Below are 13,180 nucleotides of genomic sequence, written 5' to 3'. Positions count from 1 at the left end.
CTTTTTTAAGTTGTTTTTATGGGACAAAAAAAATTATTAAAATTGCTGTTTACAATGGGCCACTATGAGATAAGCTATACCTGTGTACATATGCAGATACAGCATATGTTTTACAGTACTTACACAAATTTGACAAACTATGATATAATTGCATTTAAAAAAAAAATAGAAATAACTATAGTCACTGCTGATTATTTTTCTGGATTAGTCTGATGTTAAAAATACACACAAAAAAGTCCATGTCATAATGTTTTTCTGCTCTTTATAGCTTTGCACAAGCGTTGAGCAAGATAATTAGGTTATCAACTCTAATTGAGTCTACAGTCAGCTGCTTCTCAGACATGTCACTCGTAGCTTGCAAACTCGTTTAAAACCAGTATGGTGTGGGTGGTGCTCCTTAAGTCTCCACACCATGACTGTCTGTGTTTTTGTGACAAGAAGTGTTTCTAGACAGCCAAAATTGCCTCTCTTGAACAGGCAGGACAAGTGTATGAATTTGCTCTCAGCCAGCTGACTGGCTCCTAGACTGAGGTGTTGGAACATTTTATGAAAAACATGTTATACCTTCAGAATTATATATAAAATTTTTTATGCCCATCTCAAATTAAGGTCCTCTCAATTCCTAAACAATCAAATCCAGTCGAGATTCTTCAAACAGTGAAACCACCCTTTAATTTAGCACCAGATAGAAATCTCAAATCAGTTCATTATTCAGCTAAATCATACAGAGGTCACATTGGAGACAATACCGAATTGCAAGCACCATATGGTATTTTTGTTTAGTTTCTAGAGCAAATATTTTAGTACACTTGAAATAAGATTTTACTAATTTACAAGTAACTTTTCGGTGAAATAAAGGAGCTTGTTTAAGTCAATAATTCTTTAATGTTGACTAATTGGCAGATTGTTTTTCACTTATAATGACATTTTACAAATGACAAAATCTGCCAGTGGAAATAGAACTTTTTATCAATATTAAAGACTTATTGACTTATAGCTTGCCAAAAGTTACTTTTAGGTTAGTTTTGTCTTATTTCAAGTGTAATAAGATACTATTTCCAGTGTGATGACAGCAAAAATAATTTTAAAAACTACAAAACTTCCCCCTCCCCATGCACCCACTCCACTCCTTGACATAATGGTACAGTGAGGATTAGTCCCAGCACCCATATTGGAAAATGTCATGTTAATAGCCCACTAAATCAAGAATTCTGCTTTTTGGCTTACATTACTGACTGGCAAGGCCTGTCCATCTCCTCACTTGTGAACTAGACACCAAAATACTTAACTCCACTGTTTGAGGCAGAGACAGACCCCAAGTATAGGAGGAACTGTAGCGACCTTAGACATACTAAAACCTTTTATTTTAATCATATATTTTTTATAATGAAATAACGTTTTTAGGAAATTGCTATTACTCAATATGCATTGCACCCCTTTCTGTAAATATGGAAGCCATTGTGATAAGAGCAGCTTGAATTCTGATGTTTTTAAAAAGAGCCAATCAGCTGCACCTGAAGGAGGACTTGTCTATGTAGATGGCAGCCCTGCTTAAAGACGCGCCTTGCTATTTTAGACGCTCCATGTTGTCATTGATGTTGAGGTTGTCATGACGACTGGGGGCTGGGCGGGAAGGGCCGGTGAGCCTTCCTCAGTTGTTTTCTTTTTTTCTCCAGCAGAGTTTCTCCTGACTATTTATAGACGTAGCATCCCTTCTGAAACAGACTCCTTTGACAAACCACACATCAAGATCTTCCCCCGCCATTACATTTCTCTGTTGTCAACTTTATTCTTCATATTTATGCATTATGTACATACACATGTACACTATTATAAAATCTGTGAGGCTACAAATGTAGCATAGAAATAGTCTTTATAATTACACTTGTCAGGTGGGAACAAAAAGGTGGTGGTGGGAGGGTGGGTGAAAATAGAGGAGTCAAAATTTAAAAAAAAAGTGTCATGAAAGACGTAGCTTGAGCAGAAATATCTGGTGGAAACTGCACAGATCAGGTTGGGGGAGTGAACAGATGGTGGACAAGAACATTTAGAACACTTTCAGCTTGTTTTATGAATGAATATTTTAAGTGCAGAACATTCTGAACATTTCCTATAATTAACATTCTTTGTACTGTAAGAAGTGGGAGTCCAGCAGGGAATTCAACAACATTCATTAGAAAATGGGTCAGACTTGAGAAAAGATGAACCAGAATGGAGATTTCCTAAGTGTTATATGAAACCACGTCTGTTTAAACCTGGTATGAATCGGAAACAAAATGCAGGATAAAAGCTGTACCAATGTTAGAAAATGCTTCTGGACCCATAAGAAGAATAGTACTGCATGTTTACAGAGAAAGTTACTGGTGAGCTCATCCGCCTCAAAGGAGGCATAAATATGCTAAAAGTGAATGTCTGAAACTGCAGATACAGAAAGAAGAGAAGGAACTGAGCAGTGAAAATTGAACAGAAAATGTAAGGAGTAGTTTGACACTTTGGGGAAAATGCTTTCTTTATGTCTATATTTTCTGGTAAATATAAAGACTAAAGTCAGCACAGTCTCTTACAAAATCATGTGGGTGTATGTATGAGGATATTTCTCACTTTATTACTTTTGCAGTTAAAACTGTATGTTTTAAACTTTTGGGAAAAGTAAGTAAGGCTTAGGACGAAAGTTCTTGTCTAGTCTAAAATAATCATAAAGCTAAGCCAATATCCCTCCAAACCAGAATCAACCCTCATAACATGAAACATTCCAGCAGCAATGTATCATTAGAACATAACTATGCAGATACACCGCAAGGCAGGGATGTCCTCAAGGGCCATTTGCGGCCATTGGACAGATAATTTGTGACTCCTGACTGCAATTCAAAAACAGCACAAAGTTAATTTTTTTTTTTAGATCTGAATAAATTTGAAACTGGATGCCATTCTTTTAATTAGGCAAATCTGCAAAACCCATTTTAAGTTTTGGATATACAATTGACACAACCCCTTCCAACAAAACTATTTGCTTAATTAAAATATGGCAGCTTGGACAGAACTTTTATTTTTTTGGCCAGCAAGCTTTTTTGACTTAACGGTTTTGGACCATGTATCAGAAAATTTGAACATCTCTGCATTAAGGCATCCAAGCTATGCCCACTTTGTGTGAATGGGTGTGGCTTGTTAGTAGTTTTGCATTTTGGCTAAAATTATTGTAAAGTTAAATCCAAATCTCTTAAAACCAGGATCAACCTTCATGACAAGAACATTTCTTGCAGTACAGTAGCAGTAAAACAAAGTTAGATATAGTTCTTTTACTTATGAATAAAATTCTAAAAGGAATATATTTGTTGCAGTACTTTTGCATTATAAATACCGGTAAATATTTTTCAACTTTTTAATCCAGATAAGCAAATTTCCCAAAGTGCCAGACTAATCTCCAATTACAGCATCAAACCATGTTGGCCAGTAAACCTCCCACCCCTCCCCCAGTAGTCTGAAGGAACAAATTATTCAAGTGGTAGCAAGCAATAAAACTAAACAATAATAATAATATTAAAAATAATAACAATAAAAATTATAATGCTAATCACAGAAAGCACAGCTCAGAACAGAAAAAAATCTGCTGTTGTGTCATGCTTTATCAAAACACAGGTTTAAAATATGCATATTTAAAAATAGTCATGCATATCCACACATAATGTCTATGCATAGATATACACACACACATACTGTATATATATATATATATATATATATATAATATCTATGTAATCAAAATCCTGTAAAAGACGTGACAGCATTTACAAAGATGGGGAGAGAAACAGGATGCTTCAGGGTTTAGCAGCATGATGGGGGGGACGAAGAGTCCAGAAGGGCTTCAGCAGGACTTTGGTCTGTCATTGATGAATGTGTGAGTCTCTGGCCCACACCTCACCTGCCTCACCTCTCTTTTTGGGAGCCACCTTCCCCTCACGGTCCCTCTCCCTGTCCCGCTCGTAGTGGTGGTGGTCTCGTGCTGGGCGATGGTGGTGGTGAGAGCGCTGCTTGTTTCGTTCGTTGTGGTCCTGCTCGCGCTCTTTGGAGCGGTGATGTCCCTGGCCGGCCTCGTCCGCCCCGCTGCGGTGATGGTGGTGGTGGTGATGGTGGTTGTGGTCCCGGTGGGGCAGTGGCTCGTAGCGCTGCTGCTGCTGGGGGTGCCCCTCCCCTAATTCCTCGTCGTCATCGTCCTCCTCTTCTTCCTCTTCCTCCTCCTCGTCCTGATGGCGGAGCGGAGCCCGTGACTCGATGCGAGCCGAGTCCTTGCTCTCGCGACTCTCTCTGCTCTCGGGGGTCTCTGAGTCCAAAGTCTCCTGCCGGGAGAGGCCCCTGGCTTTGCTGCTGTGGTGGTGATGGTGGTGATGGTGGTTGTGATGCTCAGTTCTGGTGGATGATGACCTGTGGTGGATGTGTGGGGCTCTCTTGCTGGACTCTGTCCTTAAAGGCCTCTCCTCCTCATTGCTGTCCCCATCAGCCTCTATGTCTGCCTGCTCCTGGCTCTGGTGGTGGTGATGATGGTGCTTGTGATGGTGATGATGCTGGTTGTCTTCTTTGGACCCCTTTTGTTCCACCAACGCCTTTTCTCCTTTCTGCTCCGTTCCGTTGCCCTGGAAGCAGTGGCACTTTATTAATAAAGACAAAACAATGAGAATATCCAGGAAACCTCACTGCAAACCTCACAAAAAATATCACTCAGCACATCCAGTTCAGCACAGAATTACTTAGTGTCATGCACACCTACCCTGCATGGATCATCACACAAGAGCACAGAACTGTTTGTCAAATCCAGGAAAGATTTTAAGCTACTCTTTGCACCTCAGTCGCACGGCTTCGCCACACTTACCACACAAGCAAATATAAGCTCACTCCTCATCGGCATTGTCCTCATTCTCAGTCTTACATTTCCCAGAGTGATGGCAGTGGGTGGAGAAAGAGTGCAGGTAAACACCTTACCATTTGCAGACTTCTCTACTACTTGACTACAGACTGAGCATTAATAAAACAGGCATTTAAGTGAGCCTCCAAAACTATTCAAACTCTGAAAATTTCCCCCCATTTTTTTACTTTGCAACCATAAACTTCAGTGTTTTGTTGGTTGTTCATGTCATAGATCAACACAGGGAGTGTATGGTTTTGAAATGGAAAGACATAATGTGCTTTTACATTTTCTTCAAAAATCTGAAAGGTATGCCGTAGATTTGTGTTTGATCCTCTCTAATATGATACCCTAAAATGTAATCAACCAAATATCTTTAGACTTTTCTTAAAGAAAGATTATAGAAAAGGCTTACAGAGGCAGAGGCCCAGAGTCCCGTTTTTTGGTGTGGCAAAGATTATTTTTTTTAAAAACAAATGCATGTTTTGTAAACATTGTACTTTATGTAAAACCCCTAGGCCTATATCAGGTGAATTGCAATGTCAGTTTTTTCCAGTATCATGCAACCCTGCACCATATGGCGTTATTAAGGATGTATTCCAAATAAAGCTAAATGTTGCAAAATCAAAATGGCTTGTTTTGGAATGCAAACATGCAAACATCGACTGACCAGTACAGCCAGTTTTAACATTGCATTACTCCGACTGCACATGTGCTATTGTCCTTGTGCCAAACCCCTCGAGATTCGTACCTGCACGGCAGAGGCTGGCGTCTGTGCGCTCGGGAGGGCCCCTGCGGGCAGGTTTGTCAATACCGGGTCAGGAGGGCTGGAACTGGTGGGGTGAGTACTCCTCCAGTAAGCTTCGAGGTAATCAGCCATGTGCTCACACGCGTCTTCCAGCTGGTTCTCATCGAGGATGATATCAAACATCTCCTGGGAGAAGTGAGACAGTCCCAGTGTAAGGAAATGAAACAGACACACGGCTTGACCAGGTCAAGGAATATCAGACTGTACTGTTGAGAAATTGACTATTGGCACGTCGAGAGAAGTCTGCAGATGACAACAGACATGTTCAATGGTAAAAACTCATCCTACTCTTCATAAGCACAAAATGTCAGAGCTTATGTTGAACAAACATTCCTCCGAATAAAATAACCCCAACTTTAGCGATGAATTCTCAGGAAAACCTTCAACATTAATTCCCTGAGAACACCCAGGGCTATTTGAATTAAATTAAGCTTGTTCTTTTGCAAGCTGGGGGTGCTCACCCCACTTTCAAAAATAACATCGAAGCTGATTAATGAGTGGAAAAATTACTGTTGAGAAATATGAAGCTTTCAGCAAAAGAACCTGCTGAGAAAAAAAAATATTTCAAGTTTGAGCCAAAGAGCACTAAACTGAAAGTTATTTAAATCCCGGTCCCATTAGTGAAGATCTGTCTGTACTCACAGAAGGACACTGCGCCAACTTGTCAGCGGCCACCATCTGGACATTCAGGTGTTTGGCCTGAGACTTGCCTCTGGACTTGATGAGCCGCTGCAGCACCTGAAAGCAAGTAGGGACAGAAAACTAAATTAAAACAAGACTCATTCGTCTTCACCTAGAAAAAGGAGAACAAAATAAAATCCTTACAAACTCACAGTTGCTTAAGATTGCAGAACAAGACAATAGAGTCCAAGGAAATAGCAGCAGAGTTTTGGTTATTTTGAATAAAAATTGGTCAAGGCTACTTTAAAGGATTAGAGAATCTAGTCAACTTTAGAGAGTATTAAAGAGGTCTGGCTTAAGACTTTTGCATGATACTCCAAATCAAAGTAAGATTGTCTTAATCCTTTTGAGTCATCAGATGGATTGAAGTGATTAAACATAATTTATTGATTTGACTACTCCTCCCCTCTCTCTTTATAGGCAACGTTAGTTCTACAATATAAACCATGATTTTGTCTTTGTGGTAACAGGAAGTTCAACCATTAAAGTGAATTCATTATGTCTCACTGTGAACATCACCCACAAACTTAAAACCTATCATTTATATCTTTAGTATCTAATTTCATTTTCTGCATTACTCACATGCCTGTTTCGACTGATTGTTGAATCACGATCCTTTTTTTTTTTTTTTTTTTTTTTTTATACTTGGTGAAGGTCAGAGTGATGAATCAGTCCTCCCCTACATTTCTTTCTCACAAATTGGCAATCCCGTCTGACATACTGAAATTAAGATTATTGCCAGGGAGCGGCAAAGTTACAGGAAAACAACACATGCTGACAGTTTATGACACATTTGAACTAGTAATGCCTACAGAAAAACTTGTTTTCGTGCTGATTTTGTCTCACCTTGGGGGAGGTGATCTTCACGTAGACGATGATGGGGGCTAGGGATGTCTTCCCAAGCTGAGACGGATGGTTGATGGTGTCGGCATCCAGAACCACCAGCTGCAACGTACGGGCCAGTTCGAAAATCCGCTCAATCTCACTTTGGACTTCAGCTGAAAGGATGAGAGAGGTTAGAGCTGGGAAAACTTAGTTTTATACCAGCTGTGGAGTTGTATTTGGTTAAAGTTAGTGAAAGAAGTAAAATGTGAGACTTGGGTATAAAACCATTAGGACCTGAGGAGTAGGGCTTCTGTTCATTTCAGGTTTCATACACTTTTAATGCCAAAATTACACAATTTTTTTCCATTCTCTTTGCTTTTTGAGTCATTTTTAAATTATAAATACAAAAGTTCACCATGAATTTTTGCCAGGTATTTCATTGATCTAATATCAAACCTGGAAAAACTACAAACTAGAGGGAGAGATGAATAAGACTAATGAATAGATGCACAGATGAGTAAATGGATGGATGCACACAACCTTTAGACAATGGTACAGGAAACATGGTTTTAAATTTATAACATTTCCAGCCAACGGTTTCCTTTTTACCACACAGACCAGAAATACTTCACTCAAATTCCAGGCTTTTTCTGTTGCTCATTCCAATCAGAAGAATATTTAAATGAGTACAAATTTTTCCGGACAGAAAGAAAACCGCGCTCTGATAGATGGAACTTAAACAGTAAAGATTTGACAGGAAAACCACGTCTGTAAACATCCCAGAAAGACAGGAGTAAAAGTTTAAAACTCCCAACAGTAACTAAGCCTGATATAAACAGACAGCATGAAAAACGTTCCAGCTTTACTGCAGGGACCACAACTCATTTAAAGTGTCATTTTCCCAACAAAAAAACAAAGCAGAAAAATAATTGCTACTCGTTTTCAATAAGACGTTTTCTGCTCTAATCTTCCAGTAATCTTCTTTCAACCATCATATTTTATTCAATTACTTCATAAAGAGGGGGATATTTTTGTTAGTGAACTGACTCAATAGATCTCATGTGGGACTCATCAAATATAAAGGACGCACAATCATTTGTATCTGTTCTGCTATGTTTAGCTAAAGAAACAATTAGAGGAGAAAAAACAACAAGAAACAGACTAAATCATCATCATACAGTGTGGTAACTCTCTTAAATGACGAGATCTTTAAGTACAAATGATATAATAGCATGTTTTGCTTTCATTATTCACTTTGGCAGGGGCTCCTAGTGCTGCCGTAGCTGCTGACTGATGATTCTGGTGATAAATAGTCAAGATTAGCCTTTGTCGCCTTTATTTTGCTCAGGAATCCCTTTCATTCTAATCACATCTAAACTCTAATCAACATAAGTCATATCAGACCAGCTGTGGTGCTTGTTATCATTCCTCTACACCCAATCTTTCATTCCCCAACAAAGGGAGGCCAGCAAAGGCCACAGAGAGCTTTTGGGAGTTATCGTTATCGTTGTCAAGAGTTTCTATAATTGTTTCCTTCCGTGTTTGCGTCAACTGTTCTCCTTGAAAACATTATGAATCAGGGAACCCAGATGTTCCCAGGCTGATTTAGAGCAAACTTACCCAAGTTGGATCGTGTGTTGGAGCGCTCGATGATGGCGTGCTTGCTGGGATTGTTCAGTACCGAGCGTTTGGCAAGCGAGATATCCGCCGTGACACGGGTGATTGAAATTCTGAAATAAGAGAAGGATGGAGTTTATTGAATCAATTTGACTTGACAAAAAAAAAAAAAATATATATATACAATATTAATAGAATTTCTCCAAAACATAATATACAGAAATGCGGCATACCATGTTAAGCAGCAACAAAAAGGTGGTAGGACATAAGCTATGACTTTGGTCAAGCAACTGGTAGTGGTCCATAACCTGGAAATGACTTAAGTACGCAAAGTTTTAGTAATAATGATAAAAAAAACCCCAAAACGTGTCTTCTCATTTTACGCCATTTGAAATGCTGTGCTAAAACCTTAACAGACTTGCACAGAAATGAATGTCTGCAGAACTTCAGTCAGCTGAACCAATGTCGTTAAAAAAAAGAAGACAAATAACCTCATAACAATCACATGTCAAACACATTTATTCTTTTTGCTGTTTTGAGAAGCACCAACCAAATTCCATCATGTTCAGTCATATTGAAAGGAAAGCAAATACCTCTTTTAGTGATTTCTGAGAAACTATTTGGCTCACAGTAAAACAAACAAGATGGCTGAAAAGCAGAACAGATGATCAAGGAACTAATCTGTGTTTGATTTGGAAAAAAAAAAAAAAAAGCTAAATTCCTTGCATAGCTTTTATTTCAGTTCAAGATTTAGTGAATGGCCAGTAAAGTGAATAGTTCCTGGACAGGAAGAGTATTAAGCCACAATATTTCTGGCAACCTTATTACACAAATGTAAAACGTGTGTAATTTTATCTCACATGTATAAGATTTTACATTTGTTTAATATTTTACTGAACAATAAATTTTTCACATGTAATAGATTTCAAAAATTAGGTTAAATGTTTCTATAGAGTTCATGTCACATTGTATCAATTTCATATGTGAAATATGAAAAAAAAGTTCTACATGCCAAAGCTTTTAACACCTGTGCACACATGCTAGTATCACAAATCCTACATGTGAAAACAGTGGGGAAATGTTTCTACATATTAATAGGGATATTATATATTTAACATGTTATTATACAAAATCGACTCCAAACATGAAACACATGGAAATTTATCCCACATTTTAAGTTTTTACATTTTACTACATGATTCAATTTTCACATGTAAAACATCTGTGGAAATGTATTTACATAACAAGTGTTTCACTTCACTACACAATATGATTGTCACATGAAAAAAAACAAACAGAAATGTACTTTACATAGTACTACAAAATGCAATATCCAAACATGAGCGGAATTGTATTTAACTTGTGGAAAGTTTTCACATTACTAAAAAGTACAATTTTCACATGTGAAATATGTAGGACAATATTTTGCATGTTAATAAACAATACGATTTCCACGTGTTTCAGTTGTCTGGTAATCAGCAGTTGTGAGTTTGACACCAGTTTTCCCCACAATATGTTGAAGGGCCATTTAGCAAGGCTCAACCCTTAGTTGCAAACCTATTGCTGTATAAAAGCATGGGCATATATAAGAGATTCTGTATGTATACGACTTGTATTGTTAAAATGTCGTTTTAAAGGTATTTATAGGGCTAGTCCAATTTTACATGTACTTTCCATTTGACTCCCATGGGCGTCACACGTTATCCCTGGTAATTTATATGTTATCCTATTATTTACAGATGAGTATCACGTATAACCTCATTGCATTTAAGGAGAAGTGAGAAAATAACTGCCAACAAAGTAAAGACTGAGGGCAGAAAACACCCTGTTATCAGATTACAATCAAATGAGCAATGTTCTTTGCTGCTGCTGACAGCCTGAGTGGATCTGAAGTAACTTCATGGCTTCAGCATTGAATAAAAAGAACCCTGCTCTGCTCCAGGGCTCATTATGGCCTATTAAGGACATGGAGAGGACCTATTTAAAGCAGCAGCAAACATCTCCAGGCCAAGCAAACGTGTAACACACTCCCTTCTCTAACCTCAGGGGACAGATAAATACCAGCTTATTGACATGAAGAGCGAAAGAATTCAGGAAGGAAGTGGGATGAGAAGCTTGTGTTTTTTAACTTAAGCGCACTCACCTTCCCTCAAATCGATGTTTCAGGAAGTCAAACAGTGCTTTTTGCATCATGTCCGTCACCTGTTGACAGGAGATCGGTGAGAGATGGTGACCAAAAGTTGCCGTTTTCTCACACTGAATATGTCAAAGTTTTAAAATGCAAAGATTTGCTGCACCTCGTAGCCCTTCAGAGACGGTCCAACCAGAACTACGGGCCGCATGGAAGGCACAACGTCGTATGGAGGAATGTGTTCCGTCTTCAAAAACGGAGAAAGGAGAAACTCAGTTTTCAATAATAAGACACAAACACTTGTAAGAAATATATATTAAAAATGCTAGAACTTTACAGAACCATGACACAGTATGTCCCATTGAGCCTATCGCAACACAAACAGGCTTTGATGTCTAACACAATTAGCCAGTTAACTCAAGTTTTAACAATGTTAGTGGTTTTTGGAGTATATAAAAAGAGACCACTATAAGCAAAAATTTAATAAATTCAAAACAACTTCAGACGGAACGTATCGCATGTGTCATGGTCCATGTCAATACAAACAGAAAAAAAAGGAGAAGGTCATCGTACAGGGACGGTTAGTTGGAGACAGAAGATCAACAGAGGACACAGCTAGAAAAACAAGCTCACTATTGGGACAAGCTGGGATCTCAGTCTGAGGAGTTTCAGATCAGCATTCAGATCTGCTGTAGACTGATGTCACAGTAGATATCCACTATATTTAGTAAAGTTTTTCAGTCCATTATCTGGTTATTGTGCATAATTTACTTAGTTCGTAAATGTCAGATGAAATAATCTGTTGGAATTCTCCCTTTGAATATAAATCAGCGAATGTTGGTGACTTAAACTCCATTAAAATATAAACTGAAATGTTTTTTGCTAAGCTAAAGTTATTTCAGTCTCCAAATAAAACCCTTTGTTTGTTATTTTCTGTTCTCGTTAAAACCACTCCAACTTTCTTTCTTATTGGAACCGCAGATAAAGATCTATGAAAAGTATTAAAAGGAATTAATATTCACTTAAAACTCAAGTGTGTCTCTTGAAATGATGACAAATTTTTGAGTTACAATTGTGAACTACTGGTGTGATTTTGTTATTAAAGAAAAATAAAGCTATTTAAATTAAGAGTGCCATTTCCCTCCTTTTCTCAAATGTGAGATTATGTTGCTGCAAACATTTACTTAAAGTGCACATGAATTTAGTGTGATGTAATTGATTAACTTCAAAGTACAGTACTAACTTCTGTACAACAAGAAGGAGGAGGATCCTATTTCAATTTGACTTCATTTTGAATATTTCATCATCCCTAGATCGGGAAACAACACAATATTGAAGTTAGTTTCTTATATGACATTGTACTAATGGGATGTTTTAGAGATTTTCTCTTTGACATACAAACTTTAAAGTCTACCACAATTAGACTTGTCAACAAGTTTGGACTGAATTATCCTAATTAGATTATTTGAAGCACAATTTGAAGCACTGTGATTTTTTTTTGTCATTTGTAGAACCAAAAAAATATGTTAATGATTTGATTGGCATTTAACAGAAATGCCAGTCAAATGGATAAATAACATGCTGAAATTGAAACTCTGAACTAAAAGAATGTATAGACCAAAAAGCTGCAAAGCTGACCTTTTTTTAATCTTATAATAATAATATGTGTGATTGTATCATGGGCTCAAAACAATTGATAAGGTAAATTAGAATTTTACTTTATATCTTTAGATCAGTAATATCCAAGCGTAATGTCACACAGTCCAAATAAATTGTTTTCCATGTGTTTGCTTAACTCTCTGATGCGTAAGTGGGTCCTTTTTGAACCGGTGAGGCTCAAAAAGATATTCCATCTTTTTGGAATATATTTGTAATGAAAAGTTTTCATCACTTCATATTCCAGGTATTCCTTAAAAAATATGTTACTGATATCATGCAATTCAAATTTTTAATTTACCTTTTAAGAAATGGCATGTTTTATATCACTACCCCATTCTTCCGCGAGTGGGTCAAAAATGACCCGCATTCATTTCCTATGGAATTTAATGGGAATCTTTGTTTCTTACCAACTGTGACTGTCAGGAACACATTTTTTGTGAACCATACACACTGAGTACTAAGTTTCACCCCTGAATAATAATAATATTTTACACAGCAAGGACACTTACATATAAGTATTATCTTTATTTTTTACCTCACAAATGTGTGTGTGTCAATCATG

At 37.6% G+C, this 13,180-nt stretch overlaps 1 protein-coding gene across 10 annotated transcripts in view; it reads right to left on the bottom strand.

Moving 5' to 3' along the window:
• Window positions 1-1,757: 1,757 nt before the first annotated feature.
• The window catches only part of cacnb2a (calcium channel, voltage-dependent, beta 2a), a 66,533-nt gene continuing 55,110 nt past the window's right edge, over window positions 1,758-13,180 (bottom strand). For all 10 annotated transcript variants that reach the window (XM_028005537.1, XM_028005538.1, XM_028005541.1 and 7 more), the window contains 7 exons: window positions 11,126-11,206; window positions 10,972-11,030; window positions 8,832-8,941; window positions 7,233-7,384; window positions 6,348-6,443; window positions 5,649-5,831; window positions 1,758-4,628 (listed from right to left, as the gene is read on the bottom strand). In XM_028005537.1, coding sequence (XP_027861338.1) covers window positions 3,882-4,628; window positions 5,649-5,831; window positions 6,348-6,443; window positions 7,233-7,384; window positions 8,832-8,941; window positions 10,972-11,030; window positions 11,126-11,206 — 1,428 coding nt within the window. In that variant the 3' untranslated portion in view covers window positions 1,758-3,881. The remainder of the gene's footprint in view (window positions 4,629-5,648; window positions 5,832-6,347; window positions 6,444-7,232; window positions 7,385-8,831; window positions 8,942-10,971; window positions 11,031-11,125; window positions 11,207-13,180) is intronic.

Source organism: Xiphophorus couchianus, chromosome 21 (assembly GCF_001444195.1).
Source record: "Xiphophorus couchianus chromosome 21, X_couchianus-1.0, whole genome shotgun sequence".
Classification (NCBI taxonomy): Eukaryota; Metazoa; Chordata; class Actinopteri; order Cyprinodontiformes; family Poeciliidae; genus Xiphophorus; species Xiphophorus couchianus.
Note: the sequence above shows the minus strand (reverse complement) of the source record. Positions and strands in the feature narration are given on the sequence as shown.